The sequence below is a fragment of the Armigeres subalbatus genome, chromosome 1, assembly GCF_024139115.2.
Source record: "Armigeres subalbatus isolate Guangzhou_Male chromosome 1, GZ_Asu_2, whole genome shotgun sequence".
NCBI lineage: Eukaryota > Metazoa > Arthropoda > Insecta > Diptera > Culicidae > Armigeres > Armigeres subalbatus.
In genome coordinates, this window is record NC_085139.1 from 176,589,219 (window position 1) to 176,609,902 (window position 20,684).

The 20,684-nt window shown below is 41.3% G+C and overlaps 1 protein-coding gene across 4 annotated transcripts in view; it reads right to left on the reverse strand.

Annotated features, from left to right (window-relative positions):
- Positions 1-20,684, reverse strand: part of LOC134205554 (uncharacterized) — a 189,413-nt gene that overhangs the window by 99,685 nt on the left and 69,044 nt on the right. For all 4 annotated transcript variants that reach the window (XM_062680883.1, XM_062680884.1, XM_062680885.1 and 1 more), the window contains exon 2: positions 2,150-2,865. In XM_062680883.1, the coding sequence (XP_062536867.1) occupies positions 2,150-2,714 (565 nt within the window). In that variant the 5' untranslated portion in view covers positions 2,715-2,865. The remainder of the gene's footprint in view (positions 1-2,149; positions 2,866-20,684) is intronic.

Below are 20,684 nucleotides of genomic sequence, written 5' to 3' on the forward strand. Positions count from 1 at the left end.
GTGCAATTTCACTCATTCTGGTCAATCACGGAGTAGCAACGATAGATATGTGTAGTCAGTCAAAGCTAGCTAAGCTAGCTAGCTTCTTTTTTCTTCGCCTAGAAAAAATGAAAAATGATAACAGTGCTTCCGAAGTCATGTAGGGACAATAGACAAACAGACGGTGCACATTAGACTAAATATGCGACGACAAACAACAAAAAAGGACACAATCTCCGTGTCAAAACGTCGCGTAAATAAAAAAAACTCGTTGTAATAATTGTAAGACTGAATAACCGTTCAATAAATATAATCAAAACGTACAGTCGATCCATAATCAGTGATGTCCTACTTCTTTTTCCCTACTCTCTCCTGTTTTCTTCTTCCCTATTTCCTTCTTTCATTCTTCGTTCTTCTTCCCCTTTTTTGAACCTTGTTCCTCGTTCTCTTTCCTTCTTTCTTTTTTCTTACTTATTTCTTCTTTCTTCTTCCTTTTACTTTCTTCTTTCTTTCTTTTCCCTTCTTCTTCTTATTGGCATTACGTCCTCCACTGGGATATTGCCGCCTCGTTTTGTCTAAGCACTTCGACAGTTTCTAAGCCAATTACCATTTTTGCATTCGTATATCATGAGGCTAACGATGATACTTTATGCCCAAGGAAGTCGAGACAATTTTCAAGGGGCGAATCAAATATGACGTCCACTACTTTTTGGGATTTCTAGACCCCACACTTTTTTGTATACCTTGTATATGTACTGTCACAAAATCTTAGACCCCTCCCCCCTAAAACCTGTGACGTCATTTTCGATTCTGCCATATTACCGCTAGGCTAAGGAGGGCCCTTTTCCCTTTTACCTTCTTACTTTTTCTTCTTCCATTTTCCTTGTTTCTTTTTCCTTACTTCCTTTCTTCATCATCCTTCTTCATTATTTTTTCTTCTTTCATCCTTTTTCCCTTTTCCTTTATTCTTCTTCCTTTTCCCTTCTTTCTTCTGCCTTCTTCCTTCTTCTTTGTTTCTGCTCCCTTCTTGCTCCTTCTTTTTAATACCTTCTCCCGTCCACCTTCTTCCTCCTTCCTTATTCGTTTTTCCTTCTTCCATCTTTCTTTTTTCTTCTTCCCTTTTCCTTCTTCCTTCCTCCTTCTTCCCCCGTTACGCTGGGTAGACACCTTTGCGTGGTGTGTTACGGTGTTACGCTCTTATAGGGCGTAAAAAGAGGGATGGTTATTTCGAATTAGGAGCTTAAAAAAGGAATCGTTATTTGGAATTTCAAGCGTGAAAGAAGAGGCGTAATACAGAGGGAGCGCAAAAGAAGGGAGCGTTCAAAGAGGTTTTATAGTACGAGAAAGGCAAAAACGTTAGAAATAAATTAAAAAAATAAATAAATAAACCAGCTAGAGGTCAAACTACTGTTGTATAGGATCACTAAATTTCTTCAAATTTATTTCGCCGATATTTATTGGTCAAAATGTTTCTTTCAATTGCATCAGATATTGCTTAGAATTATTTCTGTCAGTTACTTAATTTGAAGCGAGACAGTGTTTAAAGATTGAGAAATTCATCATGATCTCGTAACAACAGTTCGTGCCTTTTCCATGCAGGAATTTTATTTTCATCAACAGCTGATTTTGCGTGAAAAACATCCCTTCCTCACCAGCATTCACATCACTTTCAAAAGTCTCGTAATGCGAAAAAATGTGAGGAATGAGACATCTCCTTCTGCCGATATCCCCGCCTGGTCCCTTGAAAGTATATAAGAAGAAGAGCCTGGCATGATATCCCTCGCAGAAGAAACAGCAGCAACCAGTTGGAAGTCCTAAATCACGTTGCCTGGCGCCACACCGGCAGGCGCGATTTGGGACAGGAAGTGGAAAAAAGAAAAATCTCCCAGTGCGTTTCCTTCGCGTTGACAAAATGAGAGGGAATAAAAACGCCAAGGGTGAAGAAAAAGGAAGACAGCAGTTTTTCCCCGGGGCTTCTTGAAAGCAGATACTTGAGGCAGGTCATTGATTATTGTCGTGGGAAAAAAGAACCGTCGCAAGCTGGTTGTCTGGACTTTTTGCGTGAAGGGTCGATTTTCGCGACATTCAGTTAATTAAATACAGGAAATTGAGGGTGAAAATGAGCAGCTTGTAATCAGATTGTCATCGCAAAATGCACAAAGAATCTTACCTCGTCCGCTTCTCCCCACGAACCGGAGATCGTTGAATTTGGCCACTTGGTTTTTCATCACAGCTGTGCAGTTTCGCAGTTCGGCGCAGTAATTTTCGTCATTACCGGCCCGAACCGTCACCATTGTGCCGTCGCCGACGTCCCCGAGCGCGACGACCTTGAACGCAACCGGAAGTGTTTTATTCGATCGCCAGTGCGGTGGCAGCACCGTGCAAACAAACAGAGGACTCCCGGTTCGAATCAGTTCGCCCGGATGCTCGGAGAGAAAATCGCCCAGCGTCCGTTCGGCCAGTATATCGGACGTCATCTTTGTGTAGGTGTCCTGCAGTATGCTGGCGGCCGACGGTGGACCATTTTCTCCAGCTGCTGCGCCATTGTTGCTGCTACTGTTGTTGTTGTTATTGCCACTACTGCTGTTGTTGTTGTTGTTGCTACTGCTATTGGTACCGGCACTCCCACCCCCACTACTTCCACCACCGCTTCCACTACCATTGTTATTGCTACCGACTGTATTGCCGTTTGTGCTACCGCTGTTTGTCGTCGTACTGTTCGCAGTTAAATGCATTTTTAATATCCTATCCGTTTGATTTATACTATTATCACGTCTGCGGATGTTGCTTTGTTTTTTTCTCGACTCTGCTGTATATCTCCACTGGTATATACAGGTTAGAATCCAATCCTCAACTCAACCAATTTATCTTAATTCCATCGAGTACCTGTGAAAAGAAATAAACTAAAATTAGTTATCGAATAGTTATCCATTCGACAAGCAGTATGAATCATAAAATAGAAATAACAAACGTTCCACTCATAATTTGGAAATAATGGAGTACTGTGGACCTTAACACGAGATATGAAAGAGTGTCAAAAAAATGATTCTTTATTGAGCGATATGGACATAAATATATTAAATTATCTGAAAATAACAAGCTTTCATAGTCCCAAATAAGCCTAATGGTTTCTAAGACATAACTTGGATACAGAAGTAGGGTAGCCAACTTGATTTGGACCCTCCTTGCGACATGTTCTCGATTTTTTTACTTAAATCAATGCAGCTGCTTATTCCCTTGCTGGCATCAAGTATACAAGATTGCCCTGCATTTGTTTGACTAGCTTTTTTCTGCACCAAAATAATGATATTTAGATGAAGGTTCACTGAAATCAGTTTGTTTGAGAAGGCAAGCGTTACAATTCGTCAGCATGCATCTCTGAAAACCTCAGAATGCACACAATAAGTTCGTGTCGAAATTGTAAATTCAAAACGAAGGATTCTTCTCACTAAAGCATGCTTTGTAAGACTTTGCTTTGAGTTAATTAGATTGAATTGGTGGAGTCCGAAATATGTTACACTATCCAAATTTACATTTTTTTTAAATATATTTTCATTTCAGTAAAATGAAATTGATATAGATATGAGCATATATTCGTGAGCACTTTCTCTAGGGGTCCAAAATCGAACATTTACCCTATCGTAATTTTAGGTAAAATTTGACAAACTTATCCATTGCAGATAACATCCACTATTCATGAGCAATAATTCACAACATCACTGTTCATACTCATGACAAGGGCGAATTTCTGGATGAAGTGAAATATTTGCACAACGTGTTTCGTTCGCACATTCCACAGTTTCGGAGAAGCATTTCCAAATAGATGCGTTCCCCGTTGCAATTTTCCAGCAGCATCCTATGCATGTAGAACAGCATGCAGCCAGACGGAGTGGAATTTTCGTAACACTAAGTGATGCTATGATATTTTGCCACATTCATCGACAAACATGACAGATATGGTGTTCAATCACGAGGACGATATGCATCGGAAATGTGAACACTGCATATGACGTGCGAACATGGTACAACTGCCTATTTGGCTGTCTAGTATGACAGTATGATCTTTAGTCCAGTGTTTCTCATTACATATTACATTACAATACACGTTTTAATCACAGCTCATATCAGCTATTTTGTTTTTTTCATGGAACTAAAAAACAAAACAAAAACTGACCCCTTTGTAATTAATTTGTTTACATCTGCTTTCAAATGTTTCAACAAAAAAAAAACAATAAAAAGCAATAAAACGTTTTTTTTTTGTCAAGCCATGGGAAACCGCTGGGAAAAGACTGAGTAATCGAAACCCCGAATAATAGGTCGTGGTCAATTTATGGAACTCATCATAGAAAAAAGCGAACCGCTCAAGTCCATGAAAATGGATTACAATCATTCGTTACTCACAGAACGATAATGTAGAGATTTTTTTTTTTCTAATTGCAAGTTTCATTAATTGACCGCTTTTAAGGACGTTTGAGATCCTCCAGTGAGTACTCAGGTCTCGGACAATGGGCCACGTCAATCATTTGTTTCATAAAATACGACAGCAAAAAGTAAAAAAAAATCACTCTTCTAGTATGTATGTCTCTTGCACTCTTCTGATACGTCCTGAACCTGCCTGAGGACCTCCGGTGGCCAACCCATGAGAATAGGTCAAGTTCATTTGTTCTTCTAGAGTGCGTTTCTTTGGTGGGTTTTATTACGGAAGTCCTTCGGAGGCCACTCATGTCCGTGAGAATGGGTAACAAAAATTATTGTTTGCCCAGAGTACGCCAAAAGAAAGATTCGAAAAAAGATCCAAATCTTCACCCAACCAAAGAATGCATGATTTTATGAGAATCTTGCATAAATTTTATGCCTTGATTACATTAAGATAAATCAATATAGCAAGCCATTGCATTGGGTCTCTGGTCACAAGAAAAAAAGAACTATGTATGTGGTTGTGTCTGCAGATAGAGCATTTTTTAAACTTTCGTCAAGGAACGTTTTTTTATATACTTCGCCAACCTTATTTGGTTACAAAAAAAATAGCCGAAGACGAGAATTGAACCTGAGCCCACCACCAAGGCTAGCACTTTTAGATTGACGCGCTTGCCAACTGGACTATACACCAGATCAGAGAAGCAGTGATAGAAGACCATCAGAATCCACGCCTTGTATTATGTGAATGTGATAATTATCATATAATCACAAGTAGAAGGGTAATAGAGATAGCAAAGGGTGATGTTAGTTGAATTGGCACTATGCTTATCTACGTTCTTGTCCGCCATCAAGTTGAACGGAGTTGGGAAGATTGTGTGAGTCGAAGTTATACTGCTATACACGATTCATATATATTTGATACTGGAGGAACCAACGAGAGTCGTTTAGATGAAGGGGAGGTGTGGGTAAAATGGATAGGGTGGTTAAACGGACAGGGGTCCCGTTTGAGCTAAATCGTTACAAATTTAACACTCTGTCAAGTGGATCTTATTGCTTGTTTCAAATTATGAGTGTAACATGTTTTACTACTTTCAAATAATGAAAACTATTCTGTTTTTTTAAGATTTAATGTACACTATGGCTGAAATGCTATGGTGATATAATGCAGTATTTAAGTCTTTAAAATATAAATCTACAAAACTAATCCGCAGGATCCTCGAGGATCTCAAACTTAGTCTATTCAAAGATTGTGTGCGGGTTGAATTGATGATTTATCTCAAAATACGATGTTTTGAGAATTTTTTAAGAAATTGGATCATGGTGGGGTAAAACGGACACGTTCTGGTGTGGGTAATATGGACCATACGAAGTATATACATATTTTTCAACAAAATTTTATTTTGAAAAGTTTGTATTGTTTACCTTCGAAAACACCAAGCATTCATTAGGAAATTCGAATTTCCTAGTTTTGTTCAGACAAATTGCATTTTTAAGTGATTTTTTATTGATGTTACATGCTTTTCTAGTAAAATCATTGTAAGTTCCCATTATATTAATTATAATTCAACATTTTTATTTAAAGAGACTCATTTTAAAGATGCTTAGCCTATGCATACAATTCAACTAAATTCACCGGTTTTAAGCTTAATTTCTTAACATGTTCGTTTACCCACACACTATGTCCATTTCACCCGCATACTTTTAAATCGAGGTTTTCCACAAAAATTGACTTCAAGCCATAGTAGTGCTTCTATTTAAGGTCCCCAATATTTCGACGTTTTCGTTTCCTCCTTCCATATTACCCCCAGCCCCCTATTGGTCGAAAGCAAATAAACCGATTTAACGCAATGAGCTCGTGAAAAAATATACGCCGTCATACCAGTCGTTTCTCTGATCTGGGGGCACCGTGCCAAGTTCAGCGGTTGCGGTGCTACCAATGGCGGATCGAATATCTCTCCAGCCATCTTCAAGAGACGCTGCGCTCAGCTGCTCTTCCGTTGCTGCTGCGCTTCCAGCTGCTGCACGTATTCTTGGGCTAGTCAACCGTCTTGTAGCTGCCCAATGTTAAGCCGCGGCGTCCGACTTCGATGCGTGTTGTGCACCGTCGATATCGAGAGCTTTGAAAGCAGGCATACTGCAACGAGGTAGTGGTCGGATTCAATATTCGCACTGCGGTAAGTGCGGACATTCGTGATGTCGGAGAAGAATTTACCGTCGATTAGAATGTGGTCGATCTGGTTTTCCATTTCTTGGTTAAATGATCTCCATGTGGCCTTGTGAATATTTTTGCGGGGAAAGAAGGTGCTTCGGACTACCATTCCGCGGGAGGCTGCGAAGTTTACGGTGTGCAGACTATCCGGGGCGATGACCGGTCTATACATCTCCTCCCTTCCTACCTGTGCGTTCATGTCACCGATGACGATTTTGACTTCCTGCAGTGGGCATCCATCGTATGTCTGCTCCAGCTGTGCGTAGAACGCTTCATTCTCATCGTCGGGTCTTGCACATCCTTGCGTTGATTGGCTGCCACCCAAACATACGTTGGCACATCTCACCCAGCACTATGAAGCAGGTTCCCAGCTCGTTGGTGGTGCCACAGCATTGGTAGAACCCGAGTAGACAAAAATAGCTCAATAACGTCAAATGTTGATAAGATAGTAAAATGAGATATGGACATGATTGATATAATAGATAAAAGATCAAACGACAATATCAATATTTTGCACTAAAATATCATGAGGATATCAAGATTTGTATTATCTTCTATGCCGTTCGTAATAGTTGTTTTTAAAGGCGGCTTATTGGGCCTGCGCAAACCTTCTGTCTCGTCGGAGGGCCGTCGTGTCAGGGCTGTTTAGCGTCCCACCTAACACCAGGACTTGGGCTTGTGCGCTTTGAGCGGCACACGGTCGCTTTGGCGGAGCCTACTTGCGGATTCATGCAGCTTTTTATAGAGGTTTAACAGGGCCCACTGTCAAACCCCACCACATCCTAGGCAGGCGCCACAACTCGCAGATGGCCTGGGGAGGGATCGTCAAGAAAATATGTAAATCTGATTCAATGTTTGAAAATAACAAAACACAAGACAAAACCTGTTGGCGTGTTGAAGAATAAATAGATTAATTGCGCTGTAAATGGAAAAATATTGAATAGTTATAACCATTGCTCTTTGTCTTGTGGGAAATAATTTTCAGATTTGGTGGTTACCTGTACAATACTTTTTAACAACAATTTTTAACAACCAAAGATATAAAACTGCATCTGATTCAGATCCCAATGATATATGAGTGTCGAAGTTATTTTTCATTAAACAACAATCTAAAATAGTCAAAATGGCTCTATCGAAAATGTTGTTCAGATATGTTCCACTTGCCCCATGTATGCTAAAACTCAAGCGCTAGTGAAAATTTACTGATTGTGTTTTATTTAAAACTTTTGAATCGTTTTCGATATCACACAATTATTAAAGATGTTTAATTTTGATACACATAGTTAAGTTTGCCGCGATTTTTTATGAAATATTGCGAAAAAAGATGCAACTGCCGGTGGGATTTGAAATCACTCATAGTGTAGGTTTCCAATGGGAGTTGAATCTTTTTACGCAATATCTCATAAAAACACCTTAAAATGACAAACTTAACTATGTATATCAAAATTAAACATCTTTTCCAAAAAAAAAGTAAAAATCTGACTTCCCTCACAAGTCATCAATCAAGAAAAACAATTGTTAAATTGTTCAAAAATTTTACTTTCCACATCAATGATAAATTTAGAAACGATTATTTTGATGGAAATCCATTGAACTAACATAAACATAATAGCTTTTCCCGGTAGTATAAAGTCATGATCAAGCAATAGCATAAGTATGGTGCAGCAAATGGTTTTGATTCCAAATATTTTTGTGTCGGGTGAATTCGTTGATAGTTCTGCTTCATCTTTCTAGAACATTGTTTCCATTAACAACGTTCTGTGATTCATCGACAGCCATAGTACCCACCTACCCCTTGTTTTCACTTACTCCGGGGTGACTTACCACAACTTGAAGCGACCGCTTCTGCGTGATAAGAATGAAGGGTACATTTTTCAACTACAGCCTGATCAGTATCTATGGCCCAACGAACGATAAGCCTGATGACGTGAAGGACGCGTTCTAAGACAGCCTTGATGGAGCCTACGGAGAGTGCCCGGCACACGGTGTAGAGATTGTTATGTACAGACTGGTCCGGGGTTGTGGTGTCATGGCCCCGGGCGCCCATAAAACCTTATGTGCCAAAATCAACATTTTTCGTACATTTGGGGACCCTCGAAGACTGCCGGCCCTGATCATAATTATTATGGAAACATTAAGGAATTGAACAACATAAACATTTTAAAAAACTGAGCATATTAACAATATAAAATAATCATAAAAGCATCACAACAACTAATTAACATCACAGAACAATTTAATATTCATTCATATCAACAATAATCCAAAAATTTAAGGCTCAGAAAAATATATTAAGCTCTTTTAGTGGAATGTATTAAACCGTCTAAGACGAATTAAGTACTGTCCATTTAATTCCACCAGTTAATTTTCGTTATCTTTGCAGATACGTATTTCGTAAGTCGAGTCAAGTACAAGACACTGAAGACGACCACACAGTTGTGGTCGAAATACGTATCTGCAAAGATAACGAAAGTTAACTGGTGGAATTAAATGGACAGTACTTAATTCGTCTTAGACGGTTTAATTTAAGGCTTTCAAATATGCTATTCACGAGTGACGGACGAGAAAATTGCTGCCAGGAGTTGGTAAAGAAGGCTTTAAGTGGGGAAAACCAGCTAGAGATCCCAGTTGAACTTCTCAAACTCGGAAATGAATAGCTCCCTCAATCGGTCCACCACATTATTAAGAAAATATGGTAGGATGAAGAACAGCCTACCAGCTTTTTGGATAGCTTTATAAGCCCGATCTATGAGAAAGGTCACAGCAAAGTTCTAGAAATGGCGTTACTCAAATGAGAGGTTCCTAATAACTCATGCCCAGTCATCTATGTCCCTTTTGAGTCGGAGGACATAAAAGCATTCGCCACAATTGAAACAATTCTCTTGACCTCCATTGGCGACAGATGTCCAAACGATGAACCTGTTGATATGCTGGCGGTGCTACCTGACAAGTGGATACCTGTCAAGCTATGATTAAACGGTACTGGGTCTAGCTTAGAATGAATAAACAAAACTCTTCGTCATTCTGAGTTAGAAACATGGAAAGAAACATCCTTGGAAATAAATTCACGTTCACCTGAGCCATATAATCACCAAAAATGTGTCAGAGTTCGATACCTGCTTCTGCTTGAGAAATATTACTATTTGAACTCACTTTCGTCTTCTCTGGTCATAGAAAAAATATATTTGCCGTATGATTGACGAATCCAGAAATTGTAACTTGATTAAGTTATGACTTTGACAGTCACTGCGAAAATGTCCAGTGAACTCTAGGCTGCTAGACGAAAATATCCCAGTTGTCGGTGCAAGGTGAAAGAGACACTGAATCAAACTGCATTTTTCCTCGTTCCATGAACCTGTACACAGCAGATTTGTAAACATCCTCATATAGGCCACAATGACTGCACCGAAAGCACTCAACAGGAGGTTGAAAAATATGCCAGTCAATACTCTCCCTCTCCGTTGTTTACTCTTATATGCTCACATCAAAATTATAAACACTAATGTTTTGTTTTATAGCCTTTCTGGTTTTCAAAAATAATTAATAACATTTACACAGATTTAATGTTTGGACAGCGCGGCATCAGTGCTGTCTGGGAGGTCTTGCAGTAGTTGTTCCCACCCCAGCTCGGTCGGGTTCAGTCTGTCAGTCGGTAGCCGGTCAAGCAAATGTTGTATGACAAACTGGGATGTCTGCCACTCTTGATGGCCGAGCATTTGAGCACGGCGTTGTATATATGAACGAACCGAACATATATGCTACTGAAGAAATAATTCACTACAATTCATATGACCATAATTTAGAGGGAGATCTATTATATGACCGCCTGGGTGAAATCTGTGCATGCGTGTGTGCCGATTATTCCTACGCAATGAAACTGCCTGGCTTATCCTGGCTGCAGTCTCGTCACCCACACGCTCTATATGTGTTTCGGTGGCAGTGCGGTTGGTTTTGGCACCGAAAGTCTTGCTGCTCGTTCTGCTGCTCTTCATTTCTCGGTCACTACATTATCGGTTTCCTGTTATGGTTAGATTCAATTCCTGCTAGTTTCCTCAGGTCTGCCTTACTGCTTGCTCTGCATCGTTTTATTCAATGTGGATGCATTTAAGTGAACGCAATTCAAACTGGGTACACAATATGCTGCACTTAACACATCGTCAAGGACGAGTTCTCTTCTAGGATTTAGAACGATAATGTGTTAAATGTGTCTTACCATGTTAGTCCACCAGCAGCCCTCGCTACAACATTGAGCAAAAGACCCACTTCCAGGTTTGTCATCGATGGCGAACATTTATCGTCACTTAAGTCAGTTGGTAGGACAAGACTAATTTAATGAATTTTAAATGATTAATTACAATTGAATTAATACACGGCTGCTTGAAGCCATTGATCACACCCGTGTACCGACAGTCATGTGTTTGCCGGTCGCAGCTCCAGGCTATATTTTTTCCACGTATGCAACGCTATCCAACTCCATTAGGGAATAAAGAAGAGATTCTGTAAATGGAGAACAGTGAACTCGAAAACGCATGTGGAAAAGTGTCCAATATCACCTCATCTTCACACGTGTGACGTGCCACCGCACGGCGACATTGCGCGAATGGCAAACAAAAAAAAACAAGATACGACATGAGTCAGAACGAAAGCGTGGAAAATCAGTGGATGACAGCATCCAGGGCAGCAAAAACGGGCTCTCCTCTGATGTGAACAGGCCAAAAACGTTACTTTTTTTTTGGCTCTTCAGAAGTGACATCGTGTCGTACATTTATCAGCCATGTAACCGACAACGTCTCTTGGCGGGTTATTGTCAGCGGGAATTTTTTTGGCCAACCAGTTCTTTTGTTGACGGTTGGTCATTTATATCTCGGGTGGAGTTTGAGGGAGTATCGTTATAATGGATAGGTGCTTCAATTCACTCGTGAGTCGGTGCACCCAAATGAAAAAGAGTCGCTCGGCGGCGGAACTAACTTCAGGTTAACCCACCTACCCGTAGTGGTGCCTTTCTCGAGCATTTTTTTCTGAAGTCAGTATGGCGAAAGGCATCAACAACGGTTGAATACCTTGAAATTTATTGTAGGGTGCTGTCAATACGATACACCGCGCGGCTGTTGTAATGTTTCCATAAGCGCATTTGCACAAGATTCGACGCGGCGTTTCCCATTCGAAAAGAACAACCGCACCCTAGGAAACGCCGCAATGTGATCTCTCTATAAGAATCGAGTATACGGGCAGCAAAAAGCGCGGTGCGTCGTTTCCTCTGGGGAGCGCCGCGTGTACTTTTGGGCAAACGCGTTAATATTACATTTAGTCTCCTTTCAAGAGGCTCGGAAGCCTCCTTTCAAGAGGCTCGGAAGCCTCCTTTCAAGAGGCTCGGAAGCCTCCTTTCAAGAGGCTCGGAAGCCTCCTTTCAAGAGGCTCGGAAGCCTCCTTTCAAGAGGCTCGGAAGCCGCTTTCAAGAGGCTCAGAGCCTCCTTTCAAGAGGCTCAAGCCTCCTTTCAAGAGGCCTGGAAGCCTCCTTTCAAGAGGCTCCGGAAGCCGCCTTTCAAGAGGCTCAGAAGCCTCCTTTCAAGAGGCTCAGGAAGCCTCCTTTCAAGAGGCCTCAGAGCCTCCTTTCAAGAGGCTCAGAAGCCTCCTTTCAAGAGGCTCAGAAGCCTCCTTTCCAAGAGGCCTGGAAGCCTCCTTTCAAGAGGCTCCAGGCCTCCTTTCAAGAGGCTCCAGAGCCTTCTTTCAAGAGGCTCAGGAAGCCTCCTTTCAAGAGGCTCAGGCCTCCTTTCAAGAGGCTCGCAAACCTTCTTTCAAGAAGCTCAGAAGCCTCCTTTCAAGAGTCTCGGACGCCATCTTTCAAAAGGCTCGGAAGCCTCCTTTCAAGAGTTTCGGACGCCTTCTTTCAAGAGGCCCGGAAGCCTCCTTTCAAGAGGCTTGGAAACCTCCTTCCGAAAGACTCGGAAGCCTCCTTTCAAGAGGCTCGGAAGCCTCCTTTCAAGAGACGCGAAACTGTTCTTTCAAGAGGCGCGGAATTCTTCATTCAAGGGGCTTGGAAGTCCTCTTTCAATATACTCAGAGGCCTTTGTTTAAGTGGCTCGTCGGAAGCCTCCTTTCAGCACGCTCAGAAACCTCTCTTCAAGAAGCTCGAAAGCCTTTTTTCAAGTAATCAATTAGAAAAACAAACACTTCGCAAAACGTGATCCAGAGTACAGCAGAGAAATCAAAGAATGACCAAATTCCGAAATCAATAAGTTTTAGAACCCTGGAAAGAATTCATTGATTCATCAAATTAAAGCATTATGGATTCCGAACAATTGGCAAAATAATGAGATGAACAATTGGTGTAATCAACTGTGTCGCACATTTGATAGGACCCGCGGGGATATATCAAACACATTGCGTACGGAAATGAACCCTAAAGTACTAAAAAGCTGCCCAGCCCCATCAATGCACCCGTGCACTCCGCAGCGAAAATAAAAATAACACCAAGGATTACCGATCTGTGGTCCGTGGGATTAAATGACATTACGAGACAGATTTACTGGGCAGCGGGCTTGATTAAATTCTGCCCGGACGGTGTGGTGCGGTGGTGATGGGGCTCACGTTTCATTTTTTGTCGAATTTTCGCATCCTCATGCAGAAACCGCCTATCCAAGCGGCCGACCAACCACTCATCCTGTGGGAATGGCAGACAACGCAACGATCTTTTTTCCCCGAATGTGAGGCAGAGTTAACGCAATTTTATTATTGTTGCACTTTATAGTGGTGCGTTCGAGAGTGGTTGAAGCAGTTTTTTTTATTCATGAAGTGTGATCCGTGTTTATTTTCACCAGACTGGTTTATCTAAGCCCCCAAACTGACCAACGTGTAATTGGCGATTATGTGTGTTGCTGGTTATTCGATTGCATTTTTGTGACTCCTCTCGCTGGATCAACCGCGTGGCGCCCACGAACCTATGGCTATTCGCAGTATTTCAAGCCACGAGTTGGATACTTTCATCTCGGTATAGCTGCCTCGGATTGCGACAATTTATGGACGATTTTATGGTTAGCCGAATGAACCTAATCTGGTGACCATGATTGTCGGTTAGGGAAGCCTGCATAGCGATTATTGATCGATGAGACAGAGCGGTTCGTTAAGCATTGGGGCGTTGCACAGTAGGGAAAATGGTCAAAAAGGATCATTGGTTATATTTATCAAACTGCACCGTGCCCAATCGAGGCTCATTGAGATTTCAAACCAAAATTTCTCAGTTCTGTATAACAAATGGGCAAATTCATCGTAATACTGTCCCACTGTGTGATGTAGGCGTTTAAAACTTTTTTTGCTGTAAAACTATTCCAAGCTGAAAGGGTCCACCGGTCTACATGGGTACAATCGAGAGTAACATCCCATTCCAATCAAGAGTGGAGAGCACCCTTATCCTTACACAAACACACATATCACTCCTCGTTTGTGTAATCCACATACATGAATGTGAAAATTAAATAACAAAAGGAGTGTCTGCATCCTTCATTAAGCCTGGAAATTAAATTGTGCCATCCTGCAGTGGCAGTAGAAAAGACGATAGCCGTCGGGAAGCGTTTCTACACACGGCACGGTAGGAGCCACTATGGGCGCTATAAAACGAAGTTGGAAGTAGTCTTGTATTTGCCTTCGGTAAAGTTCCCGTACGTTAAACTGCGTATGTGTGGAAGGGGTTGAATTGAATCCAAGAGGAGGGGAACTATTCAGAATAGGAAAGGCACGTTCAAGCTCATTAAATTAATCGGCCATCCTGCGTGGGAGGGAAATCTTTTGAAATGAGTAGAATATTTTAACTGACCTCTTTGTTGCGCCAAGCTATAAAAAGACAGGGATAGAGTCGGAACTTGTTAACGGAAAGTTATGCCGCTTTATAGAAGCATCATCCAATTTAGCAAATTTAATTTCGTTGTATCGGCATCAAGTTTGTTTTAAATTTTATGATTTAATGGAAAGTTGACTTTTGTTAATTGTTTAAATATGTAGAATACTTAGCAAAGCAATAATAACCATGGATTATTTAGGTTAGTTCTCCCCCAGCATTGAAGAACTGGAGTGTAATTTCGGTTCTGAGCATGTAAAACCACGCCATTAGGCGTTGGTGTAGTATGTTCTAGGCGAGCTGTTGCACCTCCCTAAAACTGATGACCTGGCTAACGCAAATATCATCAATTATATTAACTGCTACGCTACGCTACGCTGCAATATGTGAGGCCTCCGCACACCTTCCACTAATAAGAAAGTATGGAGGTGGCTGATTCCAAGGGCGCCAACTATGGGGTCAAACAGCGTGCCACTACTAAAGACGATTTGCAAAACTCGTGAAGTTTCCTGAAATTCGGAAGAATGCTTAAACCAGAACCTTTCCGAAGAAAAATCGAGTTCTAACGTCCAACGAGGTCAACTATCCTCCTATCCCAGCACCCCGTTGCGGTTGGTGCAATATTTAGCTCCACTCGTAAATGGCTCCACTACCTCCCATTGAATTCCGTCAGCAACCGAACAACGAAATACTCCCCACGGAAAAGTCTGCTTCGCTCAACAACCCAGAGCAACTGGCTTCGACCATCTCGCACCTCGCTACTTAGTGAAAGTTGAAACCTGCCAGCCTAACGAGTTTCCCGTTTTAAGTTGAAATGGCTGAAGCGCCACTCCCGGAGGAGACCATTAACCTGATCGAAGGTTGCCCGACCTAGTGAGACCCTTCAGGAGGGTGAGATTTTCCCAAAGAGATTGGGCGGGGAGACAAGTGGGCTGTTCAGGGAAAATTGGATGCCTTTAGACCATGAGGTCTAGCAAATAGAGAAATTGGTGTGAACAGAGGTGATTTCCACCAGTCGACGAAGCAATATTCGCGGTTGTAATCATAATTGGAAGACTTAAACCAATACACTCCGAACAAGCCACGTTCGAATGGAGAGAATCCTTGGTTGGAGTAAGGGCCAACCTCCCCAGAAAATAACCAAAAGAAACCTAAAAAAACGACCGAAATGTGAAAATACTCCTCCTTAACCTCTTCAAATTCTTCCCATCAGTTCAAACCTTTTGAGCTACCGTGTACTGAAAATGCATTTATTAATTCATTTCATTTGCTTCTATTCATCTTCTTTACCGACATTTTGATTCTTAAAACTAGGCCTAGCTACAAATTCATTTCCCTCTATACTCTGTCTAACTGCTCGACTTCTATTGACGGTGTGACTTAAACTGGTGCGGTGTTCACTCTATGGTGCGGTATTCACTCTTTCTGGATTATGAATAAGCCAACTACCTCGCTGATGCGTACGGAAGGAACGGTAGGGCTATCGGCTCGGCCACGCTAGCGGATTGGCTAAGGCTAGGGGCTTTCATTCGCCATGCGCATGGGGAAAAATAATGGAACATGCTTGTTACTCACTCTGTTCATTGCATACCAACTTGGAGGCGTCGCACAGTGCTGTGTCCCTTGGACAAAAATGGAAAAATCGACTCTCGTATTTAGTCGAATCAAGTAGACCATTATATTAACATATGTTTCAGTTATGCTGATCAAACCAACTCGTGTTTGTAAATATTTCTAACGCTGAAAGTGGATGATTTATCACCTGTTAGTAAAAAGCATCTTTTTCATTGCCTAAGTTTTCGAACGGTACCTTTCATTGTGAAAATCGATATGGAAAGCGTAAAATCAAGTAAGTAAGATCCAATTAAATGTGTTTCAGTGGGACATATTTCGATCAATGTGATAAGTGAAGCTTCCAAGTTTTGAGCATGACGTTATATAGGAAGAAATAAACTACAACTTTAAACAGCTTTTAAAAAAAAGTACATCAAAACACATCTCTGAAAATCGCACCAGATCTCACTTATAGTATTCTTAAGAGAATGGAAGTGATTCCAGCTGCTCTTATTTGCTCTATTAATAGCTGTTAACGATTTTCTAGGTGATACTCTTGCGCTCAATAACATGGATATAGACAAACAATAGCTTTCCGTTGATCCGTCCTAACGAAAATCTCGTGTGTTGTAGTTTCTATCTGATTCCAGAAGATTCCTATATAATCCAGAAGATTTCTCCGAGGAACTTGAGAAAGAACTAAAGCAGTTTTGCAAAATCTTTTGTTTGAGAATTGATCAAAAATGGTTAGAGAGCTTTCGATCATCCGAGAAATTCGAGAAGCAAAACTCTCTGATTGTATTCGTTGGTAAATCTTCCTCGCAATCCGAAAATAAATATTGAAGGAATTTCCGAGTCTTCATTCAACATCGCGAAGGGTAGACCTCAAAACCGTTTCAGGAATGTTCGAATAAAACCAAGAAACTACGTGTTGAAGACCTTATCAATAAAAATGAACCTGAGGAGCTAGCATTTGCGGCCAATATATCAAGTAGCTCAAGCGCTAATCATGAAAAGGTATTGACAGCGACACAAGTACTGGCGTTGTACATTGACTTGAGTTTATCCGACAGAAAGTACAATCTGCTGCAAAGTACTTTCAACAAGGTGCATGCAAATATGATTCCTAGCCTTTACGCGTTGAAAAAGGAAAAGGAAAAAAAACATTCCTAAACAGGTTTCCGCGTCTGAAACGTCCGCTAAGGTTAATTTGCAAGACCTGATGAATTGTACCTCGCTAAGCATTATGCAGAAATTTTCGGTAGAGAGCTCAAGGACGGTGAAACTTGTATGGAAATAGGGTTTTGATGGACGCATAGGACATAGCACTTACAAACGAAACTTTTCGGAGGATGAGAGCTCAGATGAGAGTCTGCTTGTTGCTCTACTGCCCATGATTTCATAGGTGACGTATCAACCATTCGAAATATCAGCAAATTTCCTTCATTCTGATGATGATCCCAGTCACCACGAGTACGCTGCCTTCTACCCCTCTGTTACTAACTTCATAATAAGATGATATGGTTGTACATATCACAAAGAGCCATGGCTCCGTAAAGAGTTATACACGCCTGAGCCTACCAAATAAGCAAACTTGGAAAAAAATATAACAAGTTCCAACGATTTCTGATACCGTCGTTAAAAAACAATCCCTCAAATCATTACTAAGGATATTCTGATTCTATAGTATAAAACATGAGAGCTGGCGTTTACGTCACTTATGAGATGATCAATTGGAAATTAGTCAATTGTTGTAATAAAAACTGTTATCATATCACATTATCATATCACATTATCATATCACATATTTTTCGTAAAAAGATCCTGGTTAATTGAGGCATATCGTAAAATCTGGCGTTTACGGCATTTATGCAATTATCTGTTCAACATAGGTCAATTACGCAAATAGTAGTTTTTATCATAAGTGACAATTTTCCCAAAATGATCTCGATTATACGAAGCGTATTATATGTTATGAAATTTGGCGTTTACGCCACTAATGCAATTATCAATTTAACATAGGTCAATAATGCAAATAGTAGAAAAACTAGTTTACAATCATTTTCCCAAAGACACCATTGAGTTAAAACGTGTAGAATGTAAGTTATGATTTTTGTCCCGTAGTTCCATACGTTCGAAGCACTGTGCGTCGGCGGTTCTCCACTACTGCTGCTTTGGCGCCACGCGTGTCACGCGCGGTCTCTCCCAAGATGAATACACAGCTAGGTGTTACAATGTGCTCAATTTATGGACGAGAAGAAGGCGGGGTGAAAAATTCATTTTCGGTGCAAAACATAAACAAACCGGCTGGCTCTCCCATACTAAAATCCAAGATGGCTGAATCGTGAATTTGGCAGATTGGAACACCTAGTGGTGTATTCATCTTGGTCTCTCCCACGGACTCCGAAATTGTTCACGCGTCGTTCATTGATGTCGCCGTTGTCGATGACGCCTCCGGCGCGAAATTGTGGACTGCTCGACGGGGTACAGCCGTCGGTGGCGTCGAGCTACGGTGTGCGCCTCCCGATCCAAAGGTCGCTGGTTCGAATCCGGCCGGGGGAAAAACTTTTTACGCGACCGTGTCACGCTCTGCACGCCGTCACTCACGAGAAAGGATGAATAAACTTGATTACCGGTTCCTAACCGGTCCGGTTGTTGCCGCCCTGCCAAGGGCGCGGGAAAAAACGTGCGCTGCCCTCTCCGGTCCACGTGTACCACCGGGACGTCCTTCGTAGCAGGTAAACTGGGTCAAAAGCAGTCTCCATTTGTGTGGGTGGTATGTCGGGCCTTGCAACTTGCCACAATCACTTTATCCGCAAGTCTACACAACCACCTAACCACCAGAATGCACTACAAACTTGATTACGGTTTGACTAACTTCAAGAACACACCACGACGCGACTTAGAAAATCCGGACTGCTCTTGCCTCTTCCGTAGACCAGAACGAAGTGAACGAGCTAAGTCCTTGGATCCTCAGATCAAAGCGCGAGATTCTATGATCGTCGTTGAAATTACGCGAATCACGAAGTGATTTCGCGAAGGTCAAAAATCGCCTCTACCCACACCAACATCCATATTCGGCGGGTAAAGACCTCCCTTTTCCCGAGCTTCCAAGTGGAAACGATCAATCTACTTGTCTCCCACCCGAAGATTGTAAATGATTCCGGGGGTCAACGAATCCTGAAAGCGATCCTGATAGGTCATTGGCCGGGCCTTGGCACATGGTCGCTGAGGTATATTGCTTGAACGGCGGTTATTTTGCGCCATACATTTGAGCGGGAACTCATTCAGTTCAGTGAATTATTGAGTGTAGAAAATGAACATTATCGGTAAACACTCAAAGTGAGCTTTTGAATTCAAGGGGTAGTTCAACTGGGAAATTCATCATTACTGTGCTACTTTGTACAATTCTATTTGAAATTCAAAACATTATTCATGGTACTGTTACAAAGTTTCATCTAGGTCTTATCTCTTAGTGTTCATTATTGAAAATGGCTGCTACACATTAATAGGTACATCCCATTTTTTAGGATATTTTTTTCTCTGTAGCATCGATCTTCACCAAATTTTCTGTGTGGATACAAGGGTTAAATTAAAATTGTTTAGCAAAGTTTGGCTAGCTTGCTCCATTTATTCATTTATTAAAAAATAAATATGTGAACACATTAATAGAACATACACTTGAACAAAAATTAGTTTTTCTCGTAAATCCTTGTTTTATTGAAGTAAATCATGTTTTTATCAACACAAAATAGTTATTTACTCATCAGAGCATTACTCAGTTCCGTTTTATACGCCATTCTTATTCGTTTACTGTCGAATATTAAGATTTTCGAGATTTCGCGCACTGTTGGTGCTATTTTTTTTAGATATCCATAATTCGTTATTGTTGTCGTTGCCAGTTCATCTTATTGTGAGTCCATTATGTGTGCTCCATCGCATGTGCTCGGACTGCGTTATACAAGCAACATCTCCCGCGGATTAAGGATTAGGACATCTGTGCACTGGAGTTCGAGGTGTACATATGGAGGTAGGAACAAGTATTCCTCCGTCGATAGATGTAGCCGGAATCGGTCATCGGAGAGACTTCTGTCCTCTAGTGTACTACGTACGCTGGCGAAATATCTGGGAACGAAGGAGAGCGAATATCATCGGAAACCTCGGATGAGGGCTTCATCGAAGTTCCTCAAAAAAAATCCGAAATCAGGAAACCAGAAGCGGTCGGTAGTTCATGATAACGCACATCCGGAGAAAAAGGTTCGTCGGAAAAAAGATGACGGGACACTGGAAGAGGTGGCTATAGCGATAAAGGAAGCAATGTCTCATCCACCGGCGAGTCAGCGATGGGCGCATCTTTCCGGCTCGGGCTCCGGATCAAGTTCCGCTTCGTATTATTTATTGTATTTTACATTTTATATAATAATAACATTATTTCCTTTGGCTCCTTAGAGTTTTTATTGAACACCTGAGCCTAGTAAATAAACAAACTGAAAAAAACTATTCTGCTCATTTTCAGACAAATAAGGATAAGGGTGGTGCGGTATCTAAGACTGCCGCTAATATTGATCGGTCACTAAAATTTCTTGGCTTTATTTTATATACACAATTTTATGCATCGTTTCTTTACTTTGAAGCCAAAATATGTTATCAATATCAAAATAGATGCTCCATTTTAAGGAAACATCGTTCTTT